Genomic DNA, 25,263 nt, shown 5'->3' with positions numbered 1-25,263 from the left:
TACTCTTAAACGTACTTGATCCCTAGACACTTTTGATGTGTGTATTAAAATAACACATTTATACTTACAGAAGACTTTGGATTTCAAAGCATACTATGGGTATTCTCCGGCAGGAGAGGTATACATTGCTGGGTGTCAGACTATGAAGCAAGAACCCTGGACAGTCCTGGTCGAGCTGCTGTTGCTGACTACCTCTGCTTGATCATGGGTGGTGATAATCAGAACAAGAAGGTCAACTTGGGAAGTGAGAACTTACATTCAAGTATCAAGTAAGATTTTTAGCATAGTAGTTACTTAGCTCAGAAAATAAACCTCTGCATAATATTCAACAAACACTTTCTAATAAACATACCCACTCAGCCACAAAGACACGCTGCTAAGTACAGGCTTTGTTAACAACACAACAATGCTTAAACAATGACATTTAAAACCATTTCAACTTGACTTCTTTTTAAAGTACGATATATTTATTTAATATAAATATATTTATTAAAGTACTGTATAAGATAGACAGCGCCGTTCGGCTAAACTATGAAATTTAAGTTAGTCAAATATTAGATGATTCAAACAATATTGTCAAGGTAGTAGAATGTGTTTTCTATTTTACAGGAGAGCCTTAAAAGTAATTGACAAATATTTCAAAGAACTACTACAAGATCAAGAGTTTATTTCAACTCCAGAAAGACTCAAGAACTTTTTAAAGTTAATACCTGATGAACAATTAAGGTCTCAAGTGGAGAAAGCCTTACAAAAAATGCCTGAAGCTTCTACAGAGAGATGGGTGACATTTGTCAATCTTTATGAAACTTATTGTAGAGAAGTAAGCAAATAACCATTTAAACATTTGCATAGACTGCTTGTTATACATGTTACAAATGTGTTTGAGGTTGTGTGTTCTTTAGCTTTGGTATTTTACTTTTGTGTGTTATTTTACATATAGCTATTTTATAATTCTTACAGAATAGCAACACTACTCGCAAAATAAAATTCCTGGTTGAAGAAATTAAAATTCAGTACTCTTATCCCAGATTGGATGTAAATGTCACCAAAGGATTCAATCATTTGCTAAAATCACCCTTCAGTATTCACCCAAAAACTGGCAAAGTTTCAGTTGTATTTAAGCCAAATAATGCAAAGAATATAAAGCTTGATGAAATACCTAATCTTTATACATTACTTGATGACAGTTCTCCAGATAATATCCAGCATCAAAATAATATGAGAGCAGCTGTGAAAAGTTTCCAAGAAGTTGTGTTTTCTTTGGAAAAGGCTGAAGCTATTAGAAGAAAAAATGATGCAAGTAAGTTGTAAATAAATATGTATGGATTGGAATTTTCTCCTTTTTTTTTATGAAACTGAAACACAATATGAAAATATATAAAATACTTACACAAAAATATTTTTCCTTTTTTTTTTCAGATGTCTCATTGGAATTCTAATCAGTAATCAGAATCACTCATGGATAATTATGTGTAATCAATAGAAGTTATTGAATTCATAAAAATCTTTTTATTTTATTGTGTATTTACTATCCATACACATACGGCCCTAATCCTTTAACAATAGTAAAAAAATCAAAGAAATGCATTTCACTTCAGATAACATGGCAGGTAGTAAAAGATAAAGATAACACTTACGGAAGGCTAAGTCGAATCTTTTTTCCGTTATAAATAAGCATAGAAAAAATAGACATTATCACTCTCACAATATGGATTCACCACTTTACATACGGAACCTTAAAAATTATTATTGGTGCACTGTGTTAAAGCTTGACATTCGTCTTAAAAATAATACAGTAAACTCTAGCAACCCCGCTTTTTTCAAGTTATTAAATAGTACAACTTAGAGCAATGTTGAGGAAATCTTCGAATCCAATTGTCACAGTTCCATTCTGTTCTTTGTCACGAACTCTGAACGCTTCTGTGAATCGTTGGATTTGAACGCACAGGACGATGAAATTGTCAACTGAGATTTTTCCATTGTCACATCGTTTTGATAGAAAAGTGACAAACTCCGGTGAAAATCGGAAGCCCATCTGCGTTAGCGCTGTAAAATAAATCACAGTTAAATAAGTATAAGATTAACGAACTTTCCAGAATAAAACAATGTCCGAGTTACGTTAACTCTGAAGTTACTTTTGTCTTTTCAGGCAAGTTCGGCGGAGATTCAGTCTAGTATACATTTGTTGGTTGTCTGGGTTCAAGTTACTTAAGTAAACTCGGCCACAGGTTAAGTTTTGGTAACAAATCACTTTTTAAAACTGCATCCTTGACAGCAGTCATATTTTTGTTTTAGATGTGGCCCATTATATCTTAACATTTTCTCAGGTCAGTCTTTCTGACGTCTGGGTTTAAGTTACTTAAGTAAACTCAGGCATTAAGTTTTAGGAACAAATCACTTTTTAAAATGACATATTTGAAAGCTTTGTAAATTACGTAAGTTAAAATTTTCAACGAACAATCTTGACAGTCATGTTTTTGTTATAGATGTGGCCGATAATGTTGACTTTCTCAGGCTTTAGACTGTGACGTAGTATTTGAATTTAAATTAAAAGTGCAAAGAGAAATAATGTGCTTTAGAGGAAAAAATAAAATTGTGCTACTGTCCGTAAATGTTATTTGCTAATCCAGCATTTAGTTAGAAAGTCATCTAGGAGCAAAGAAACAGCACCTCCTTGTTTAAAAAAAACCCAGCTTTACAGATATTCCAACTCGCTTACCAAATATTTTTATAAGTACCTTTTTCTTGTCTCCTAACTCTACACAAAAAAAATAATGTAGCGTACCAGTTCCAAGTTCACTTTCGTCGATGCTTCCCGACTGGTCCGAATCGTATGTCTTGAACACGGCAAGCCACTGGTTAACGTAAGTGTACAACTTATCAAACTCTTCCAAGTTCATATGGCCTGAACGATCTTTGTCGAACATTCCTGTAATACATAATTACCATTTTTTACAGGTTTCTTATAGTTTATTATTTATCCCACATTTTAATATTTAGATAATATCTATAATTATTTTCCTAATAATAAAATCCAACATGTGTAAAAGCTTAATACACTCAGACTACAACAGTTTGCCGGTACTTTTTAACCGACTTCAAAAAAGAGGAGGTTCTCAATTAGATTGTATTTTTTTTTGTAACCGACTTCAAAAAAGGAGGATGTTCTCAATTCGACTGTATGTTCTTTTTTTTTGTATGTATGTTACGCGATAACTGCGGTATTTGTGAACCGATTTTCATGATTCTTTTTTTGTTGGAAAGGGGGTACTTCCATAGTGGTCCCATTTCATTTTCAAGAAAATCATGCACCTCGAAGGGTGGCTGTTCACGCATGAAGATTCACTTTTGTAAATAGCGCCTAACTTTAATTTAGGAGCAATTACTTTAATGGTTGATTTTGCTATTTCTTCAATTCAAAGCGTTTTTCTCTCAATATACTATGAGTAGTGTCGTAATGAGAACCTATTTTTATTATCTCCAGCGTCAAGTCTTACATAGTGGCGAACTAGGGAATATTTCAATAAAACTTAGCAAATAGACGTAATTCCGCGTACTTTTGAGGTCGGGTTTTTTTAGTACTCTGTACTGAGATTATTGTATGTATGTTACGCGATAACTCCGGTATTTGTGAACCGATTTTCATGATTCTTTTTTGTTGGAAAGGGGGTACTTCCATAGTGGTCCCATTTCGTTTTCAAGAAAATCATCCACCTCTAAGGGGGCTGTTGACGCATGAATATTCATTTTTATAAATAGCGCCTAAATTTTACTTAAGGAGCAATTATTTTAATAGTTGATTTTGCTATTTCTCCAATCCAAGGCGTTTTTCTCTCAATATGCTTTGAGTAGTGAGAACCGAATTTTATTATCTCCTGTGTCAAGTCCTGTATAGGGGCGAACTAATGAATATTTCAATAAAACTTGGCAAATAGATGTAATTCCACGCACTTTTGAGGTCGGTATTTTTTAGTACTCTGTACTGAGATTATTGAAATTTGATGTGAACATTAAATAAATTACTAAGCCACAATTTTCAATAAACAATTTCGACACGATTTATAGGTAGGTATATGACTCCCGTATGCACAATAAGGTAGTTTGCGCACTGCGTCGTACGTGCTCGATCCGAATCTGAGTCGTATTTCAGAACTCTACTCAATGCTCAAGTCAGGGTTTGAGCAGACTTGAGTATGATTTCGCGCACGCACTAATGGCAAGGATTTGAGTATGATTTCTAGTGCTTTGAATCATACTCAAGTAATAGATCCAGAAAAGTCGGACAGACTTCGGCAGTCGCTTGAGCATTGCGTACTATTCGAATCCCAGAAAATATAAATATCGCTTATGCACCTAGAGTTTAACAATTCTGGTCATTCCGGTGCTGTGTTGCATGCAGAGTTCAAGTTGTTCGACAACTATGTCTCCTTCAATCGCCATCAACTTTGGCATTATTATTGTACTACGAAGACGCAGCAGGAGAAATAATTCTGGGTACCCACACTTTTTCCTGATGAATATTACCGAATTACGTTTACTTTTGAGTTGACTCTTCGCTGCCGCCACCTGCTTAGGTCCTGTACTCTCGTTCTCAGTCCGACATCCGTCCGAAACAGTTAGTGCCAAATAAGTATCTAATACTCAATCGAATTTATACAAATTATATATTTGGGTCGCGTCCAGCCTTCATGGATGACCAGCGTCCAGCTTCCATGGATGATAACCAGATTGACAGGCCACAAAGACAGACTTACTAGACTGACAGGAATTCGAAATTAGGCCGACCTTCCTTCCTTTGACAAAGGACGACTCTCTGCCAGTGTGGGCGGCGTCAAAGTGGTATTGGAGGATCAGAAGTTGGGTGAACCTGTCCTTTCTGTGAAGCAGCATAGAGTGCTTCGCGTTGTGATTCACGTCAGCACGCTCGATTCTTCCTCCAATAAGGAGGATGTTGGCGTCGTCCAGGTACGGGGTCAGATGGCGTAATGGGGTATCTTTACTGACGTAGTTAAACCTTTGGATAGCAGCGATGTCGTCTCCGAAACTCCTCTCTTGGCTACGCCTCACCCAGGTCATCTACGCTGCCCTCCCCTTGTCTGCTGTCAGCTCACCTTGCAGCGGAAAGCCATTCTTACGGGTCATTATATGTATGGCTCTGAAGACCAATGCAGTGCTCCTTATAAGTCGCCAGTATTTGTAGAATCTGGTGTCGTCGGGAAGTTGCACCGTAGCCTCAACTGTGACGTGCACAGCTATGCTCTCTACGTCATCATCACCTGGATCTAGAGGTTCTTCGTCTGCTCGCGTCGGAGGTTTAGTCAGAACTGCTCTCGTCGTCTTCTGTCAAAGAAAGGCACCTGCCAAGGTCGTCGTCTTTAGTCCAAAAGAAAGTCGGTCTAATTTCGAATTCCTGTCAGTCTTTATGGCCTGTCAATCTGGTCATCCACGGAGGCTGGACGTTGGTCATCCATGGAGGCTGGACGCAACAATAATTGTTTCGGACGGAGAACGAGAGTAGACTCCCAGACTCGAATCGGACACAGTGTATAAAGGTTAATACAATAATATTGTAGTTACTTCGGTCCATGAAGGTAATAGGTAATCCGAATTGAAGGTAGGTATTCTCGACTTCGGAAGACGAAATTCGGATTTAGTGCGCATACCCATATAAATAAGTACTATGACTACTTCGAACCGCCATTTCTCGGATTTGGAGTACTACTACTACACTACTTCTTCCCAAAATTTTAAAATACTTAAAGAGTGTTTGCGCACTACGTCCTGTTCGTATCAGTTCCAAATCCGGGAAATGACGGTCCGAAGCGTCATTTTATCTCTATGTGTACAAGCGATGTTCATATTTTCTCGGCAACATCCGAAGTGGTGTCGAGTTTTCTAGATTTATATAGTCTCGGATTAGGAACGAATACGAATCGGATGCAAAGTCAAAGATTATTTATTCCATAGGTGAAATAAATTTACACTTGAAATCGTCACATTTAAGCTACTGCTCGTTCACTACGCTGACCTCCCTGAGAAGAACGAGCAAGAAACTCTAGGGATTGCTCTTTTCAAATAAACTTAAATGCTATGGAATACACTTTGAATCAAATTTGTGTGGATTCTGGAGCCATGTCGTCTTTCCATACATCTTTATCTAACACGTAGTCTTCAATTTTGTAATATGATTTTTCGATCAAAATATTTTTAATGTAGTTTTTAAACTTAGGAAATGATAAACTTAATATATGCTCCGGAATCTTATTGTAAAAACGTTAACAGTTCCCCGTAAAAGAGTTGTTTATCTATAGTTGGATATCTTCTTTCTTATTGAAATTATGTATATTTTTACGAGCATATAAAATATTTGAGTAAATGTGATGCCACAGTCATGATACCAGTCTCCTTAAACTTTTCTCTGAGAGAAACCCGAGACCCTAGACGGTACACAGAACGAATCGCTCGTTTTTGCAATACAAATATGGTTTGAATATCTGCCGCTTTACCCCACATGAGAATCCCGTAGGACATTATACTATGGAGGAAACTAAAGTAAACTAGTCTGACAGTACTAACATCGGTAAGCTCACGTATTCTGCGGACTGCGTATGCAGCGGAGCTTAACCTGCTGGCCAGGGAAGATATATGTGGAAACCATTGAAGTTTACTATCTAAGGTCACTCCCAAGAAGACTGCTTTATTAACAAAGTCTAACTTTTCTCCGTTTATTTCTATGCTTGGACAAGTCGATTTTACGTTAGGTAATTCAAATTTAACACATTTTGTCTTCTTGGCATTAAGCAATAAATTGTTAGCATTAAACCAGTAAACTATCTTAGAGAGGGTATCATTAATATGGTCATAGTTAATGTCATGTCAGTCTGTTTTAAAAATCAAGGATGTGTCATCAGCAAATAACACTATTTCGCAATGGTCCTTAACAAAGAATGGCAGATCATTAATATAAATCAGAAATAAGAAAGGCCCAAGTATTGAGCCCTGTGGAATGCCCATTTTTACCGGAGAACCCAAAGAAGTCACACCATTTATGTCTACTTTCTGAATTCTACCGTTGAGATATGACGAGACAAGTTTCGACGCCTTGCCATTTACACCGTAATGTTCCAGCTTCCTAATAAGAGTAATATGATCAACGCAATCAAATGCCTTTGAGAGGTCACAGAAAATACCAATAGCGTTCTGGGACCTTTCCCAGGCATCAAAGATGTGTTTTAGTAACGCTACCCCGCATCGCTAGTCGATCTACCACTAGTAAACCCGTATTGTTCACTATGAAAAATATGATTCCTACCGAAATAGGACAGTAATTGAGTCAGCATAACCTTTTCGAATATTTTACTTAAAGCTGGTAAAATTGAAATGGGCCTATAGTTGCTAGGATCAACTTTCCTACCGCTTTTGAATAAGGGAATAACCTTGCTGTATTTCATTAAATCGGGAAAAACACCTTCGTCAACGCACCTATTGAAAGCTACAGCTAAATGTGGGGAAATAAGATCAATACCTAACTGAGTCTATAACTTTAGTTGATATGCCCCAGAGATCTTCAGTTTTTTTAACATGTATTGATTTAAACTCTTTTATGATGTCTTGTGGATTAACATGACGGAAATTAAATAAACTGCCACAAACGTTAACATTTTCCTTTAGGAGATCAATAGAAAGTGAAGGGGATGAATTTAATGATTCTGTAGTGTTCACAGCAATTTCCGAAAAGAACGATTCAAAAGCTTGGGCTACTTTATCTTTAGATTTTATAAGTTTACTGTCTAATTCTAAAACTATATCTCTATCGTGTTGTTTAACCCTGCCTGACTCTTTGTTTATTATGCTCCAAGTAGTTTTAGATTTATTTATCGATTGTCTAATTTTGTCGCTGTGAAACTTAACCTTAGCAGCTACACATACTTTTTTAAATATTTTTGAATAAATTCTAACATATTCTATGAAATTGTAATTAGTATTATAAGGTTTCATAGCATACATATAGCTCATACAAACGAGACCTACTCTTTTGAATACCTACTGTTGCCCAGTCGTTGAATTTAGTCTCTCTATGGAAAGTTAATATTTTCGATTTAAATATATTATCAAATTCATTTTTAATTAAACCAAATATCGTGCTATATAAAGTATTTGGAACCTCCGGTATATAGGGTAGGGAATTTAAACTATTGCCGATATTATTTTGAAATCTAATGATTCGTTCTGTGGTAATCGGTCTGCAGAGAAATTGGTCTACCTTCTTGCTCATTTTACAATTAAAAGAAGCCTATTGGCCACTATGGTATGATCTTAAGCAATTTATTATTGATTTAGACACTGCGTCTGTGTTACAAAAGATGTTATCAATACAAGTAGAAGAGGAGGCAGTGATGCGAGTTGGTTCTAAGAAAAGATTAATCAAGTTAAAACTTTTAAATAAATTAATGAGTTTTTACAGAAGTAGAACAGTTTTCCAACAGGTTTACATTGAAATCTCCACATATTACTACGTTTTTTTTGGTTGGAAAAATCCGCTTTAAACTGTCTTATTCATAATTAATTCAAACTCGTTAAAATTAGCAGAGGGGGGCCTGTATACACACAAGACGACAAACTGATCCAATTCCACACATGAAATCTCAATAGTTCGTTCAGTAGAAAGATCTGTGATATCCTTACGCTCTTTAAATTTTAAGTTACGTTTAATAATAATCATGGATCAATAATCAAACTCTTTCTTATGAACGAACTGACTATTACATAATTTTCTATGTTGTTAATTGCTTCGTAGTCTTTCAGCCAGTGCTCTGTAACACCAAACACGTCAACGGAAATATCGTGCAAAAAAGACTTATTTCTAATGTTTTGGCAGAAAAGCCTTGAATATTTTGATGTACTACATAGGAACGATTAGACTTTTCTGTTGTCGTGTTTTTTAGTTTAAATTATGGTTAGTAAAAAGTATACTGTTGCTACTTAAAGTAGGAGCATTGTCGTGGGACTGTGTTATATTTTCTATAACAGCGTCCTTAATATTAAAAGATAGCAAAGTAGCTACATGTCTCAGATACCTTATGGGTAAAAGTAAATTATCCTCAAAAAGTTTGAAGTTCCTTACGAACTTATTAATGTCAAAACAAAATATAACGTCACTATGTCGGCAAGTCAAATTATGAATGTGCGAATTTATGTTATGTACCCATTGACTTACAATTATATATGTACCTATATACTTATTATTACGAGCGATGCCTAGGTTAGAGCAGTAAAAAAAAAAAAAAAAAAAAGGTTAGAGCAGTAAGGGAATGCACTTAGTATGAATTTACACCCACACTTCTCATGAATTCTCAAGAACACGTCAATGCTACTATTTACTTCTTTTTTACTAATGATATTACTATCACCTATTATAAGAATCACGATGCAGAGCGCAAACGCGCTGACGCCCACATAGGGCTATGATAGCAAACTTTTAAATTCTGAAACTGTTACATTAGCCTACACAACAAGTTAGTGAACGTAAAATAAACGTGGATGCTGATATCATTTGGTGCACCTGATTCCAGGGTCGCCATATCAAATACTTATTTAAAATTTAGCTAGTAAGTTAAAAAATTAGTCGGTTCCCAAAAATGCCCGTATTGAAATCATAAGGGTGTCCACGAACGGGTAAACCTAATTCCATATCGTCATTACCACAGACATATTATTTAAATAGACGCCGCAAGTGCACGTACCAAAAGTAAGTGAAATTCACTTACTAGCCGCTGCTACACTTCAGAACGCGCTCGACTGTTATCGTAGATAAACACCAGTCGAAAACGCGAAAAATGCGTAATTGTGCCATTATAAACTGCAAAAGCACCATAACTGTGGGTAAACGGGTAAACAGAGACGTTTCCTTCCACGGGCAAGTGATTTTGTAATCAGAAGATGCATAATTTATTTTAAAAACAATTATTTTGGTTTTGTATGAATTTCGAGGAAACAAATATGCAACCCAGTGATGTCTCATGATTTGTATTTTTGAGCATTGCAGCTTTTACTTGGTGCGATATACTTGTGATCCTTTGTATACGCCATGAATATCGAACGAACGCATTTTTGCATTCAGTATCTGTGGTACGCCCGTTTGTACATTTTTTTGGCCAAATTCAACATTTAGTGATATATACGTTAGGCAACACTGTTCTCGATTCTGATTAATTTTGAAAACAAAGGGACGAAAATTATTATGACCTTAGCAATATTATAAAAATATTCTATAACTCTTTTGTTATAACGTTTAGTAATGTTTCGGTTTTATTTTCAGTTTTGTAGTATCTATTAACAGTAGTATCTGTAATTTCGATAATTTTTGCAGCACGTTGCCTCGAATATCCGAATATAGTGAGTATATAATTACATATTAATTATTACGAATAATATAAAAAATATACAATGCAAAGAATTAACAGTGCGCTTTACAAAAACCTAAAGTTGGTCATATGTACGAAATCGTTGCTTTCGAGAACGAAAGTGGTCTAGTTTATCCCACCTAAGATTATATCCAAATATGCACAGTAGCAGTGTTAGAAATCGGAGAAATAATAAACAAATAACAAAAATTTCACACGAGGCGATCATTAAGTAAACCTCTTCTAATTAATAACATTTTACCATATTTTGTCATCAGTAACATTTTCATTTGTCTTGCCATTCATCAATTTGATCAATTACCAACAGAAAACCATCTAGTAAAATTAATTAAGACAGTCGCAAGTTTATATATTGAAGTGCGTTTTCATTATTTAAGTTAATCGATAAGATCTTGTATTACAAAATGATGTTATATAGTAAGCTCATTTTACTGGAAGGACAATCATTTTAATATTTGAAGTCGATTAAAAAGTAGTCTGAACTTTAAAAAAAGTAAAATAAAGGACTAAACTGTCTTATTCTAGTATTTTTCTACCATGTTAATATTACGACATTGTAATCAACAAATACTTGATAAAAAAATATTATATTTAGAACCGATTAATTGAATGGAATACGCGTGTTTACGCGTATTCCGTTCAATCAATCGATCTAAAAACACTTAATTGCCGTTTCTACGCTTCAGAACACGGACGAAGGTGGTCTAGTTTATCCCACCAAAGATCAGTGTTGGGCAAAATTTAATTGTTCTGGCAATTAAAGATTGACAATTAATTAATTGTCAATTGCGAAACAGCAATAAACGATTGATCAATTGTTAGTTGAACCTCCGGTTTCGTACGCGGCCGAAGGGGTTGCGAGAACCGCAATTAACAATTAATCAATTGTTAATTGCGGTTCTCGCAACTAACAATTGATCAATCGTTAATCGCAAATATCTACAATTAACAATTAATCAATTTTCAATCTTTTCAATGTTTTTGATTAACAATTAAAACTGACAATTATGATAAATTTATAGGGCATATTGGGGTGAGTTAGGGCGTTGGTTATGGGGGCCCGGTTGGGGGGCCGGTTGGAGGGCCGGTTGGAGGGCCGGTTGGGGGCCCGGTTGGGGGGCCGGTTGGGGAACCGGTTTGGGGCCCGGTTATGGGGCCGGTTGGGGGCCCGGTTGGAGTCCCCGGTTATGGGGGCGGTTGGGGGCCCCGGTTGGGAGCCCGTTAAGGGCCCCGGTTGGGGGCCCGGTTATAGGGGGCCAGTTGGGCTCCGGTTGGGGTCCCCGGTTGGGTTGCCCGGTTAGGGGCGTTAAGGGGCCTGTTGGCCCCCAACCGAGCAACCCAGCCGGGGACCCCAACTGGGCCCCCCGACTGTGGCCCCCAACCAGGCCCCCCATCACAAAAACCGTAACAGAACAAGATGTCAGCGTATTCTTCGTTCGTATAGTCAGACATTTTATCACCGACGTAAACAGGAAATGTTAGAACAGTAGAATGCAACGATACGCCCGCACTCGCGAATAGTTGCAGCTAACCGAAGTAAACTAACTAATTGGAGTCAATGAGTTCTACAAAATAAACTTTTAAATGCACAAAGGCCCCTATTGATGCCGAAGCTAAACAAAAAAAAATTTGATATAATAGCTCCCGGCAAGCCCGGTTAGCACCTACTCGTACTACCAGGTAGGTTCGTATTTCTAAGAAACGCTCCCCCGACCCACAATTTTATTATTGCAATAACTTGAAACTTATCTCTTATTTTTGTACAACATCTGCCCTTTTTGAATAGGTAATAGGTAATACAAGGAAGTATTTAAGCACTTGGTACACATCGTTCCATACATTTTTTTACAAGGCACTTCTTTTAGTGAGTAAAAAGTTTGTTCTTTTAAGTATTTTTTATTATTTTTTAACCACCATAGCAAATTTAACAGTTATTTCGTGCCCTCTTGGTATTAAAAAATAATTTTGATTCAATAAGTACCAGATAAAAAATCAAACAAGAAATAGAAACTTTTAAGAAAAAATAAAAATGAAGCTGAAAATAGGGATTTTTAACAAAAAACCTAAAATCTTCAATATCTCCGAAAGTACTCATTTTTGGACAGGGTATCACGTGACTAAATTTGTTTCAAATTAAGTCTACTTTAACCCCTTAGAAGGAATGTATCGAGTTTCAGGTCACCCTGTATTATCACATGAAAACTAAATAATTTGTTGTCACATTACGCCGTCATTGAGGTGAACTTGAGCACCTTTTATACACAATGATGGGCGCCTTACTCCAGTATAATTTTATTAAAATTTTGTTTCATAAAGGTAATTGACGCTTTGAGGAATATACACATCAACTACACCATAGTTTCCCAAAGCGGTTCCTACCCCCAGTGAGCGCTGAAGAGTTCTAGGGTCGTGGTAAGGGCCTTGGAAGCCATTGGGGGGTTAATGCTGTCCAAGGGGTGCTATCGTATTTGAAAAAAAATCTGTTATCTATCTATATAACGACACTACAAATATATATTTTTTTCCTTGCCTAAGTGGGCGGTGAGCCGAAAAGTTTGGTAAGCTATGAACTACACACTCGTATAATTCTTTGTTGGGGATAATAACATGCATAAATAAATGCGTAGTAGAACATAAATAAATGCGTAGTAGAACATAAGTAGTTGTTAGCCTAGATCATAGATCATACACTCTATATTTGAGATATTCAGAATAAGCCTCTTTAAGTTGTGACGCCGGATTCACAGAACCCTAATACGAAATAGATTTTGTAGAAGCGGACAAGGATTTCAAAATTGTATACAAAATTCTTACCAATCATTAAGTTGCAAGCATTTTCCGAGAATGTCTGCCCTTGAGCATTAACTAAAGCTGCTTTTAATTCAGAGGCTGTGATGAAACCTGATCTGTCTTTGTCAACTGCTTGGAACCATTGCTGGACTTGGGGCGAGATACCGCCGCCCGGTCCCACAGACGGATACGGTCCATGCCCCATTTCCAGGCCACCCGGTGGAGCGTAACCTGGTTGACCACCTGGAGCTCCGTAACCTTGCTGTGGTTGTCCATAACCGGGCTGAAATAGGATTATAAACCATTTATATTATACTACCTACCTATTAAGCACAACATAGTTTCACGTACGTACCTTATTCCAGCGTGGCTATGGCCGAATTTTTGAAATTTGACTAGCCAGATAAAATGTCGCTATTTTATCGGCTCTAGTCGCAAAAAACTAGATTTAGTCGGTCCACGGTTTAAAAGTTATAAGGGCGTTATACTGTCCACCCTGGAATAAGATAATTCCAGCGGCACCATTTCTCTATCTCGAGAACCACAACACCTACCTTAGAGCTGATTACACTAAAAAAGTCATGATTTAGTCGGTACAGTCGCGAAATTTTAGAATTAGCCGCTCCTTCGTTTAGAAGATATTGGACATTCAATTATTTTCATTGATAGACATTTACGTAGAAAAATCGTTTCTTACTGTCCGCGCTGGAATAAGCTTATTCCAGCGTGGACAGTAGGTAAAACACCCTTATAACTTATGGACGGCCGACAAGAACCGACTAAATAGCAACTTCTTATTTGGCTAGTCAAATTTCAAAAACTCGACCATAGTCACGTTGGAATAAGGCACGCCATACTTTCTAGACAGTTTCGTTAAGTTTTGAATTGAATAGAATGGCGTCATCGAGTATATAACCAGAAATAGAGACGAAATAAGGGCTCTTATAAATATCAATTCCCGATTGCACTGAAATATAGACAGGCCAACTACTGACCTGTGCATAAGTCTCCATGTATTCCAAAAAATATTCTGTATTTATTGTAACAAAGATAATATCTCTAACAATGCTGTGCTGTTCTATTCGGTGGTGTGGGAAAAACAGCAAAACATCTAATTACAAAACAAATGGAATCACATTTCATTGGGAATTAAATATGTAATTTTGCAATTTACGTCCATTATAGCAAAGTTCAAGTTAACTGGTCGATTTGAAGTGAAACAGTTGACGACGCCCATTGACGACACCCGTCAATTGTTTCGAACTCGGGCTAGCCAATCGGTGCGCAGTTGTCACAGTAATGATATGGCAGAATAGTTTCCAAACAAATTAAATGAAATTTCGTCTCTATTTCTGGTTATATACTTGATGAATGGCGTTGACTACACAGAATTCATGATTGTGTTGAATTGTGTGCTTATTTTACAGAATTGTTATTTGAAATGACTTAATTGAGTAGGTTATATTCCTTGTGAATAATAGAATATAATAGGAAGTTCTTTACAGGAAATATAACTCTTTTTCAGATCTAAATAGCATTTTTTTTTCAAACAAACCAGCGTTTACAGGTTCTCTTAGACCTAGGTTAGCGTTGGTTTGTTTGGAAAAAAAACTAATATACGCGATTTAGATCCGAATAATTTCATTTCCTATGTGTAACTATCGCGAAAAGCTAAGAACTCTATAGAAAGTTCTTTAATGATTTCAATATATGTGTTACAGATATGCCCGCAAATGGGAGTGTATTTAATGCATTAAACCTGTAAGTCAATGGTTAAACCTATCAATAAATAACGAAATTTGTCGTAAAGATTTATACATTTATTTTATATCGTGTAGCTTAGGGATAGCAATAAAAAAATTAGATATAGTTTTTATTTTATTCTAAACAGTAGGTATAAATAGTTACAGAACTAAATCTTACTACGAATGTAGGAGGTATTTACAATGTTCTGTATACAAACAATATAAAACTGCAAAACTACGTAATTTTTTTTTTTCTAAAAATGCTTCAGGCCTAATACATAGTATCTATGCAAAGGGCACATTTGTTCCTTAGTAACTACTATAGCTGCCATAAAAATTCATTAAATGAAAAATACTGGCTTAAACATAAGACACGACATACACGTATTTAATAATCGTTACAACAGTCTACTTTCTTAATTTAGGAGTGATGTTTATTTTGTATGCACGTGAACATAAATAAATATTTCAAAACTATTCACAAATACAAAAACAAATTTGTTACGTAAATACATTTTAAGACGTCATGAACCAAACCGAAATAATCATGTTTAAAAAATTTAATAATTTAAAATTACCGATTGTATAAATGACCTAAATCAATTTGTTCATGGCATTAACTTTGTCCTGTTTTTATTTTCACATTGCCCTATTTACAATTTTACGAAATGGGTATACATTGTCCAATTTGTATGACGGTATTCACGCATCGTAAGAAGTCTTAATGTTAATTTTGGGTTACATAAAGGTAAAAATGTTTTTGAACAGAAGTCACATATACAAAAACAAAACTTTTACTATTTGTGAAACTATAAATATACAAAAAATGGAATCGTTTAAATTAAAACTATTATTTTTGTACAACAGACACAAAGTTGTTTGTTCACGACCGCGATATTCTAAGATTGTTGTCAAAGGTTATCACGAGCAACAATGCAATTTTGTTTTTTAATGAGTCCATTTTCACTTTTACAATGATTTTGTTGTTACTTTACTGCATGAAGCTTCTTTATGACACTGTATGTATACCTATCAGGGATACCGCAGGTGTGAGTTATGACATCTGTAGATGCGGACGCGGATGCCAATTTTGCATCGTTGAAATCTGCAGATATCGCTGTGGTTTTTCCTTTTTCAAAATAAATGTGGATCATTGTGGATTTGATCATGATCATTGAATTATCATTAATTTCAGCAAAAGATAATAAACAAACATAATTTTAGTACAAACGGGATTAAAGATATTACGACATTTAATTAATAATTAAAGTTTTTGGAGATGTCGTAGGCAGTTCTTTATGTGGATACTACGAGCTGAGCTGCATGAATGAAAAAATGCTTATGTCAAAGTAAACTAAATAGTTTTTGTTTAGAAGACAAAGAGGTCCCGGTCAGGATTCCTGATTGTATAATTAGGACTATACACAACACGATATATGACACTCGCTTTGAGTAGGGCCCGCTCCTGCGAACCTTGTCGTAACCTGCAAAACATCCGTATAAGGTATCAAAAACTCCGTTTTAATTGATGCAGATGTACTATCCGTATTTCATTACGGTACGTAGGTATTGCATTTTTTGAAGAGGCGATGTTTAAAATCAGTTTTATGTAACAATGTGGTATGTAAGAATTCTATTAAACTTGGTTAGCAGTCCAACTGCTCTGTGAGAATACAAATTTTAGGATGTCTTAAGTTTTCGATACTACATGAAAATATCTTGCAAAACATTTCACATCAAATAGAAAGTGTATGATTGATATGATAACGTTGAAATAATAAATACTTCATGCAAGGTTTGCTAGTATAATCATAATAATTTATTTTTGAGAAACATGAATTGTTGCATTGTAAATATAAAAATCTATGTTTCATTCACACAATAGACCGTAACTTTTTTTTTAAAGCAAGTGAATTAATCAAAACAATTCTCATATTTTATATATATAGGGTTTCCCTAGTGCGGGGCTATGTTGAGTGTGAGCGTTATTATTATTATTATTATTATTTTTGCCTATAAACTAAACTTTGTTTGAACTCTGTCAAAATTCTGAAATTGGAAGCTCTTAATTCTTTCTAAAGACAATATTAACACAGATGCACCTGCATACATGTCTTTTGCAATATAACTTATAAAACGTACATTCCTAAACATCACCTCCCACCAATCAAGTGTAGATGCTTTGCTTTATTTCTTTCATGTGTGCCAATACTGTTTGAATCTCACTCTAACCATCCAATGTTATCTTATATAGCCATAATTTATGCTTAAAGTTAACTACATCTATCTATTATTTATTACATTACAATTAGGAAGTCTATTATTTATTGTTACTAGTTTTTACTCTTATATTTAATTTTATTTTGTTCAAAACTTAGCAGATTTTAAGTTGTTCAAGTTTAGGTATGTTAATAATAATTTTATATAAAAAATTATCTACAAATTTGTATTTTATTCTAATAAATCTCATTGCTTGTTACAGCAAAGGCAGTATCGGTATTGCCTTATTCATAATTTCCTTAAATGTATCAATTTACACATAAACTGAAATATAAAAAATGAATCGCTTGGTTGCAACATGAAATCGAGAAATAAATAGAATTACCGCACTACAGGCAACATTTATGTAGATTTTCAATAGATAATTATATAATAGTAGGCTGTCAATTCCTTTTCTTACACAAACTCAGCTAGAGGTTAAGATTCATAAAAAAGATCTTTGAATTTTGATTTCAATTATTATTGTGATGAATTTTATATATTACACTAAATGAAGTATGTATATTATAATTTTAATGTATCTATATTTTTGTTGCCTATATTAACAATACAAAATAACAATCATCATACACATAAATGACATTCAGTCTTTTATATCAAAACCAATACTGGCAAGGTCGTTGCATTACTTTGTACTAAACAAAAGCTTAATATTTTAATGTAAATGCTTTTCCACTAACTACAAATAGACGATTTGTCAATAATTTTTTTTAGAACATACCTATAGTTTATAGTAGTTAGTGAAAATACATTACCACTATAAAAAAGCAAAATATTAAGAATTTTTCTCAAGCTTAAACATTATCATTGTGACTAGAAAAACTGTAAGTAGCTGGTGTTACTGATGTATTTACACACACTTGAATTGATGGTTTAAAAGAAGAAGGAAGAAGTTTGTGTGCTTCTGGCACTGGGGAATAACTACGACATACAGCAGATTCAAAATGCACTTGGTCATTTCTATCTGTAGGCACTCCATCAAAGCTCGTTTGTTTAGCCGAATCACCTGTTCCACTATCTTTACACGATGAATGCTCCGATATATTGTCTGGAAACATTTGTGGTGAATCACTGTGACTACGCACTACTTGCGTCATATTAATATTTTCTGCGGGAAAACTATGTACGGTTCCGGCCATGCGTCTACGCGTGTGGTAAATAATTACCACCCATATTATTGAGGTTCCTACAGCACAACACACAACAGTTATTATTATTATACCAGTCATATCCTCCTCTTTTACTAAAATTGCAACTGGAGGAAGCACTCTCAATTCAGTCATGTCCTTTTTTGTTCCAAGATCATTAGTAATCTCACACTCATATCGCCCAGCATCGCTTGACTCTACCTCAATGATGACTAACAACTGATCATCAGCAGCAAAGTAGTGACGTCCAGTAGGAACTATTGGTATGCCATCTTTTAACCACTTAAGGGCTGGCTTGGGAGATCCAGAACTCATACACTGTAACACTACGGACTCTCCTTTAGTGACTTCTTTATTTTCCATGACTCTGACAAATGAAGGTTCTTGTAATACTGTTAAAGTAGCATTTGCTATAATAGTGCCTGCAGGATTTTTAGCTGCACAACTATATATCCCCATATCTGTTGTTTTTGCATTTACAATAAAGAAAAGATGATCTGTGGGCATGACATTCATTCTTCTTTCTCTGGCTGCAGGAAAATCATTCCCACCATCTTTCTTCCAGGATATTTCTGGAGTTGGATCTCCTGTAGCAGCACAATTTAAAGTTACAGTCTCCCCAGTCTGGACAGTCACATTGACTGGCGATTTTATGAATCTAGGAAATGTGACAATATTTACTCTAGCTTTTGTTGAATATGTTGTACCAAAACTGTTACTGACTACACATTGGTATTTGCCAGCGTCTGCATGGGTAACATTGGGTATTATTAAAACAGATGTAGCGCGAGGTTGCCCACTATGTGTTATTGTAGTATTTTCAAATACTGAGGGATTGCTAATGTTTCCATTATTTTTTCTCCATAAAAATGTCATATTGCTGAAAGGGTTTGATGTTGCTGAACAGACCAAATTTGCAGATCTTCCTTTAATAGCAAGGTGCGATTTTTTAGGATGTTCCACTACTTTAGGCTTTGGTGAATCACCACAGTTCTCTTCTTTCAATTTAGAGATTGGCATACCTCGCACCTCTGAAGGATAAGCACAAGTGGCTGTTACATATTTTTGTTCACTTTTTTCTTTAATCCATTTGACTATCCACAATGTGTTACAATCACAAAGGAGAGAAGAAGAATTCAAGTGCAGTCTTTTTAGCTTCATCATTGATTCAAAAGCATGTTGTTGAATAGAAGTTATATTGTTCCCTCTCAAATCTAAATCAGTTAAGCTAGACAATCCTTCAAAGGCTCTAGAATTTATTGACTTTATATGATTAGATGCCAGGTTGAAATTGATCAGGCTTTGTAGTTTAGAGAATGGGCCTGACATATCCTCGACTGTCCATGATATCTTATTATTGTTCAATAATAACGCCTCCAAATGCGACATTTGGCTAAATGCTTCTTGAGATATGGAGGAAATGTTGTTGTTACTAAGATTAAGAATTTGGAGATTGAGCAAGTGCTGAAATGACCATCCATCTATTTCAATTAAATGATTGTGAGATAAATCCAATACTCTTAAATTAGTACAGCGTTCCCAACTATCAATATCTATTTTAGATATTAAATTATTTGACAAGGACAGGGTGGTTAGTGATTCAAGGCCGTACATCCAACCTTTGGATATATTACGTAACTTATTATGATCTAATTGAAGAACATTCACTGATTGGAACCCAAAGAAAGCTCCATCTTCCATATTGCCAATATTGTTAAATTTCATTCTGAGGGTAGTTAAGTTAGATAGACCTTGAAAAAGCAGTCCATTTATAACATTGAATTTGTTGTAATTCAGTTCCAAGGTTCGTAATCTCGACTGATACTGAAACAAGTGGTTAGGCAGAGATTGAAGTTCATTTCTGTTCAGTTTCAACACTTCTAAATTTGTCAAGTTGTTTAGTGCTCCCTCTTCAATGACTTGAATATGATTGTGATTTAAGTTCAATACGGTGATGGAACTCTTCGCTTGGAATCGGCCCTTGTTTATTGACGTTATGTTGTTTTTGTTCAGGCTTATTTCTTGTATTTGATTAATGTTTAAGAAGCTTGGAATGTAATGCAAAGAATTCTTATCAAGCTTCAAAACTTTCAGGTTCAATAATTTGTCCAAAACCTCCAAATCCTTTCCGGTCAATCTATTATGACTGAGATCTAAATGTTCCACCCACTTGGGAATTTTTGGCACAGATACGAAATTCTTCTTTGAACAATCCACATATTGTTCGAGACAATCGCAGTTTTGTGGACATTCGATTTCAGCTTGTAAAGTCGATCGTACCAATATTATTGCCGTTAACAATAACAATAGCCGCCGCGAGTCTCCCATTTTTATGCATTTGGGTAGCTGCCCCATTCATTGAGTAGGAAGAAAACGTCTTTTCTTACATAATTGCAGTTTCGTGTAAAGCGCACTTAATGTTTGTGTAAAGCATCACTTCACTTATTTTCCCACTGAACTTATGGCGCATTTTGATAGCACAAAAAGGTTGAAAACTTGAAAAACACACAATTTATTTACAAGAATAGATGCAGCCGCCATCTTCTTTCTTCTTGAGACGAAATTTTAGTGTGACCATTTAATAAATTCAGTTCCCACCAGAATATTACACTACCACACATCGCATGCAAATGGGTGAATTGCACTTTCCGAATTTCAATGGTACTTTTTGAGTGATTTTTGTAAAACCCTTTTTTTCTGTTGGTTTTAAGATCTTAAACGTACAAATAAGTTCAAGCAATGTCAATAATTATAATAAGTTAAATACAACAAGAACCATATTTTAGGTCACACGAATGAGATTGCAGTAACACGAATGCTTTTCTCATAAACATAAATGAGAAAGACGAGACAGTAATGAAAAAATATTATTACAACACACATTTTATCGTTCACAAAAGAATATTTAACAACATTTAATATGTAAGAAATATTTTAATGTAACTTCCTGTATCAAAATCCTTCTCATCCGTGTAAGACCATCTATATATTTCATCTATATTTCCACACGCAAAATAGGCGCTTTGTCGTCGAGTTGCGGAAACCAGCCCGTTGCACCAAGTACCAAAGACCATCTATCTATCTATATGTAATTAATAAATAAATCTAAATAAGTATTTTGTTAATGTCATATAAACTTTGTTGTACATCAATATATCATTATCACCACCATGAACATTATCATCATGATCACCATTATGATCAGCATCACTACCATTCACATCATCATCACAATCATCGTCATCATCACTACAATCAACATCGTCATCATCACCACCATCATCATCGTCATCCCCATCTTCACCACCACTATCACCATCTAATTGTTACATTTCAAGTAATGTTTGGCTTAAAGTAACTATTTGACTTAAAAGTGGACAAGAATGAGAGCGACAATAATGATATTTGGATACATTTTGAGTTGTCAAGTGTATAAAATATGCTGGACCGTTATAAAAGCGCATGGATATTAAAGTTCCCTTTGTCTAATTGATGAACAATAAAGTTTATAAAACTATTACTTAATACTCATTTAGATAGACTGCTTTACATGAATGGGAACGATTTAGTCACTAGCGTTGAAATTGGTATTTAACACTCTCAGCGCCATAGAACAAACAATTTTTCTGAAGCAGCAGGTCACGTGGGCGGCGCGCAGGAGACGTATTTTTTTTTCACTGCACGCCATGCCTGACCTTAAGAAACTTTTGTAGCAGGCCATGTGGGCTACCGGCGGGACACGAGATCGATACTTGATTATGGTCTGGATCAGTTGTTAGCAGAAGAGCTAAACAATTGGCTGTATTCGCCGAACGCACAACTTATATTGTCGGCCTGCTGATGCAACTTTTGGCTGGTCTGTGGACAGGACTAGAAAAATCAAAAATAAATTTAATTTCCTAATTGTGGTACGTGGTGGCCCACATGGCCTGCCAGATAAAATTCGAAAATACGTTGTGGCCTGCTGCATTTGGGATTTTGTGGGCGGCCGGCGGCCCACATGGCTTGCTGGTTAACATTCGAAGACACAAAGTGGCCTGCTGCAGTCGAATTTTTGAGGGCGGCCGGCGGCCCACATGGCGCTAAGTGTGTTAAGTCGATTTTTTGCTAAAACGGAGGTGCACAGGTTACTTAACTGTGTACACTCCAATCCGACAGGAGCCCCTTCACACGTGTGCGAAAGGTGAAGGTGATGCGGTATGAACTTTTATTATTAGGAGGCTTTTAGTTGAACTGACACTAATGCTAAGAAAAATTCAAACACATTTTGTATCCCCAAGAAAACATGTTTGTTTATAATAAATTGGAAAGTTACGGTATGTATTCGACTTGTAAATTATTAGAGTTTATCCTCGATGAGAAATATTGCGATTTCCACGAGTGTTTAATTTTTTTTCTTCTTTTCTTAAAATTAGGGCGGCGTGGAACCGGCTCCCATGAATGAGAAATTGCCCACTTTTTCTATTTTTATTTATTACTGTGACGTAGTAAAGTAGTCTTTTTATGTGTAACACAGACTACGCAAGCAAGCAATCATATTAAATAAATAATGTTTAGTATTCATGTAATAACATAAAAGTTGTTGAAAGGGGCACATTTTTGGAGGTTATCTGAAAACGACCCACATCGACTCTGTGACATCGACAAAATAAAATTTAATTTAATACCTTTATGTTGTGTATGATGGAATTTGATATAGCCATGCTTATGGCAACTGTTCGAACGTTTTCAAATAATATTTATCCACAACATTATGTTCTATGTAATCGATAAATTGAATCAACGTTATCATCGTGACAAAAAACCTAAACATACTTTTTTTCACTATTATATGAAGCCACTATAAAAAGTCGTTTTAAAAATATAATAATACGTCTTTGCAAGTTTTTTTTTTAACTAGGCACTTTATCTTCTCCGGTAATTGCTAATAATACTTATTCAGGCGCTTAGAATATGGCAACAATGGTTTCTGGATCATCTTTGCAAGCAATATTTTATAACAAGTATTAGGTATATTAATTACAAGTTGAATTCACTATTACAAATGTAAATTAAGAATTGCAATCAGTTAATTAATAATCGTTTAATTGTTTAGATGTATATTCTAAGAGCCTGAATAAGTATTATGAGCAATTACATGGAGAAGATAAACTGTCTTTTTAAAAGATAATTGTTGCAAAGGCGTTTAATTATTTAAAAAAAAAGAACTTTTCATAGAATCTTCTTAAAATAGTGAAAAAATGTATGTTTAGGTAGAAATTAGGTAATAAATAGTTATATTTAAAAAAAGTAAATTATATACTACTAGAATCATGAAAAACGTAAAGTGGTCAGCCAACCTGACATTAGAATGGCTGGCCACTTAATTTCTTTAATATTTCCGTTAGTGCTAAGGTAGAAAATATGTCAATAAAGGACTAAATACTCTAAAATAGGTAGTCACAGTTTGATTTGTATATTTAGTTTGGTCCAGCCATCCTGACGGACAGGATTTCTATGAATGCAACATATCTTTTGAATTTAACATTAATTTTTTGGTCCAGATATCCTGACGGACACGTAGAGATCGACGTTTGAAATCTGTTCCACAACATAAACAAACTTTTTTTTAAAAATTGTGTTTCATTTGAACTTGAAAATGACAGGCTATAGATACCTACAATTTTGATGAACAGAATGAACATACTGAATGCCCCGATAGATTCATATATATTCACACACCTGAATATATTCATAGCCCGTGTGGCTTAGCAGGCCAAACCCGTGTACTATATTTTGTTTACTTCAATTTTATGATTTTCTAAAGTTTTGGAGAAATGTGTAGTGAGTAGCTACCTACATAAATAAAAATAAAATAAAATTTGCTTTATTTGACATGCAAAATACATACATTTCAAACATTAAAGAAGAAAAATAAAAAACCATGTTACAAGGTTCATGACTCAGCATTTACGAAACTACGCTAGTTACATAGCCCTCACTATTATTCTGCCATAACACGATGTAAAGACCTGATAGAGCATGAAATACTCATCAAATATTCAAACTGCAATTAAAATATAACATAAAAGCGTAAACAATTACGTTATTAGCTGTAGTTTTTTTTTTTTTTTTTTTTTGGTAAAGCCACCCATTGTAAAGATAAAACATGATTGATTTGTATTTTATGATGATCATATAATTTGCTCATTGAAATATGACTAAAATATAATTTAAAAAATGGAATGACAATATGAATAATGAAAAACAGTTTCAACATGCGGTAATTGTCATTACAATCAATAGTACAGTCTAAGACCATATTAAGCTTGAATTTTTATATGTTAAGCCGCCCTTATCTCAAACAGCATAGAGATTAATTTCAATCTTAAGTGTCAAGCTTGACATGCTCTTTATTAGAGCTGCTGGGCTGATGTGCAGTCCCTAAAGTAAGCAATCTAATCAAATTTAATCAGTAAACTGCACTACTTTGGTCTTTCAGTTCCCTTAAAGGGGACATTCACTTTCCTGCATTGCTTTGATTGAAGTAAACAAAATAAAATGATCGGTACATTTATGGCTTCTCAAAGCAGACAGTTCTTACTGAACTTTGCTAGAAGGTAGGTGAATGATTGAGATCATGCAAAAGGTTTCATCATCAGTTTCCTTTAGTGTCGGGAATTTGTTCCACTTCCTAACACGTAAATTACTCCTTCCTACTCTTGACCTTGTACAAGATTCATGATGAATTAAATGCTATGAGTAGATAACCCACCAATCCATGAATGTTGTGATGAATGTCTATCCCAATATGTTTTTAATATCCTGGGTATTAAAATAGATAAAACATATTTATTAAAGGTATACATACATTGTACGACATCGTGTAAGCAGCGC

At 35.0% G+C, this 25,263-nt stretch overlaps 3 protein-coding genes across 3 annotated transcripts in view; 1 reads left to right on the top strand and 2 right to left on the bottom strand.

Moving 5' to 3' along the window:
- The window catches only part of LOC113237478 (DNA primase small subunit), a 7,870-nt gene extending 6,406 nt beyond the window's left edge, over positions 1-1,464 (top strand). Inside the window, exons 4-7 of the mRNA XM_026473972.1 lie at positions 71-269; positions 610-820; positions 961-1,300; positions 1,420-1,464. Coding sequence (XP_026329757.1) covers positions 71-269; positions 610-820; positions 961-1,300; positions 1,420-1,439 — 770 coding nt within the window. The 3' untranslated portion in view covers positions 1,440-1,464. The remainder of the gene's footprint in view (positions 1-70; positions 270-609; positions 821-960; positions 1,301-1,419) is intronic.
- Positions 1,465-1,564: 100 nt separating this feature from the next.
- On the bottom strand, positions 1,565-25,263 carry LOC113237191 (peflin). Its single transcript, XM_026473523.1, has 4 exons — positions 25,238-25,263; positions 13,239-13,497; positions 2,786-2,929; positions 1,565-2,046 (listed from the first exon to the last, which is right to left on the bottom strand). The coding sequence occupies exons 1-4, from the start codon at positions 25,247-25,249 to the stop codon at positions 1,829-1,831; spliced, it is 633 nt and encodes a 210-aa protein (XP_026329308.1). The 5' UTR covers positions 25,250-25,263; the 3' UTR covers positions 1,565-1,828.
- On the bottom strand, positions 17,911-20,875 carry LOC113237190 (leucine-rich repeats and immunoglobulin-like domains protein 3). The gene has a single exon (XM_026473522.1). It carries the CDS (start codon positions 20,740-20,742, stop codon positions 18,034-18,036), a length of 2,709 nt encoding a protein of 902 aa, XP_026329307.1. The 5' UTR covers positions 20,743-20,875; the 3' UTR covers positions 17,911-18,033.

This window comes from Hyposmocoma kahamanoa, unplaced genomic scaffold (assembly GCF_003589595.1).
Source record: "Hyposmocoma kahamanoa isolate Upper Pololo Valley unplaced genomic scaffold, ASM358959v1 93, whole genome shotgun sequence".
Lineage (NCBI taxonomy): Eukaryota > Metazoa > Arthropoda > Insecta > Lepidoptera > Cosmopterigidae > Hyposmocoma > Hyposmocoma kahamanoa.
Note: the sequence above shows the minus strand (reverse complement) of the source record. Positions and strands in the feature narration are given on the sequence as shown.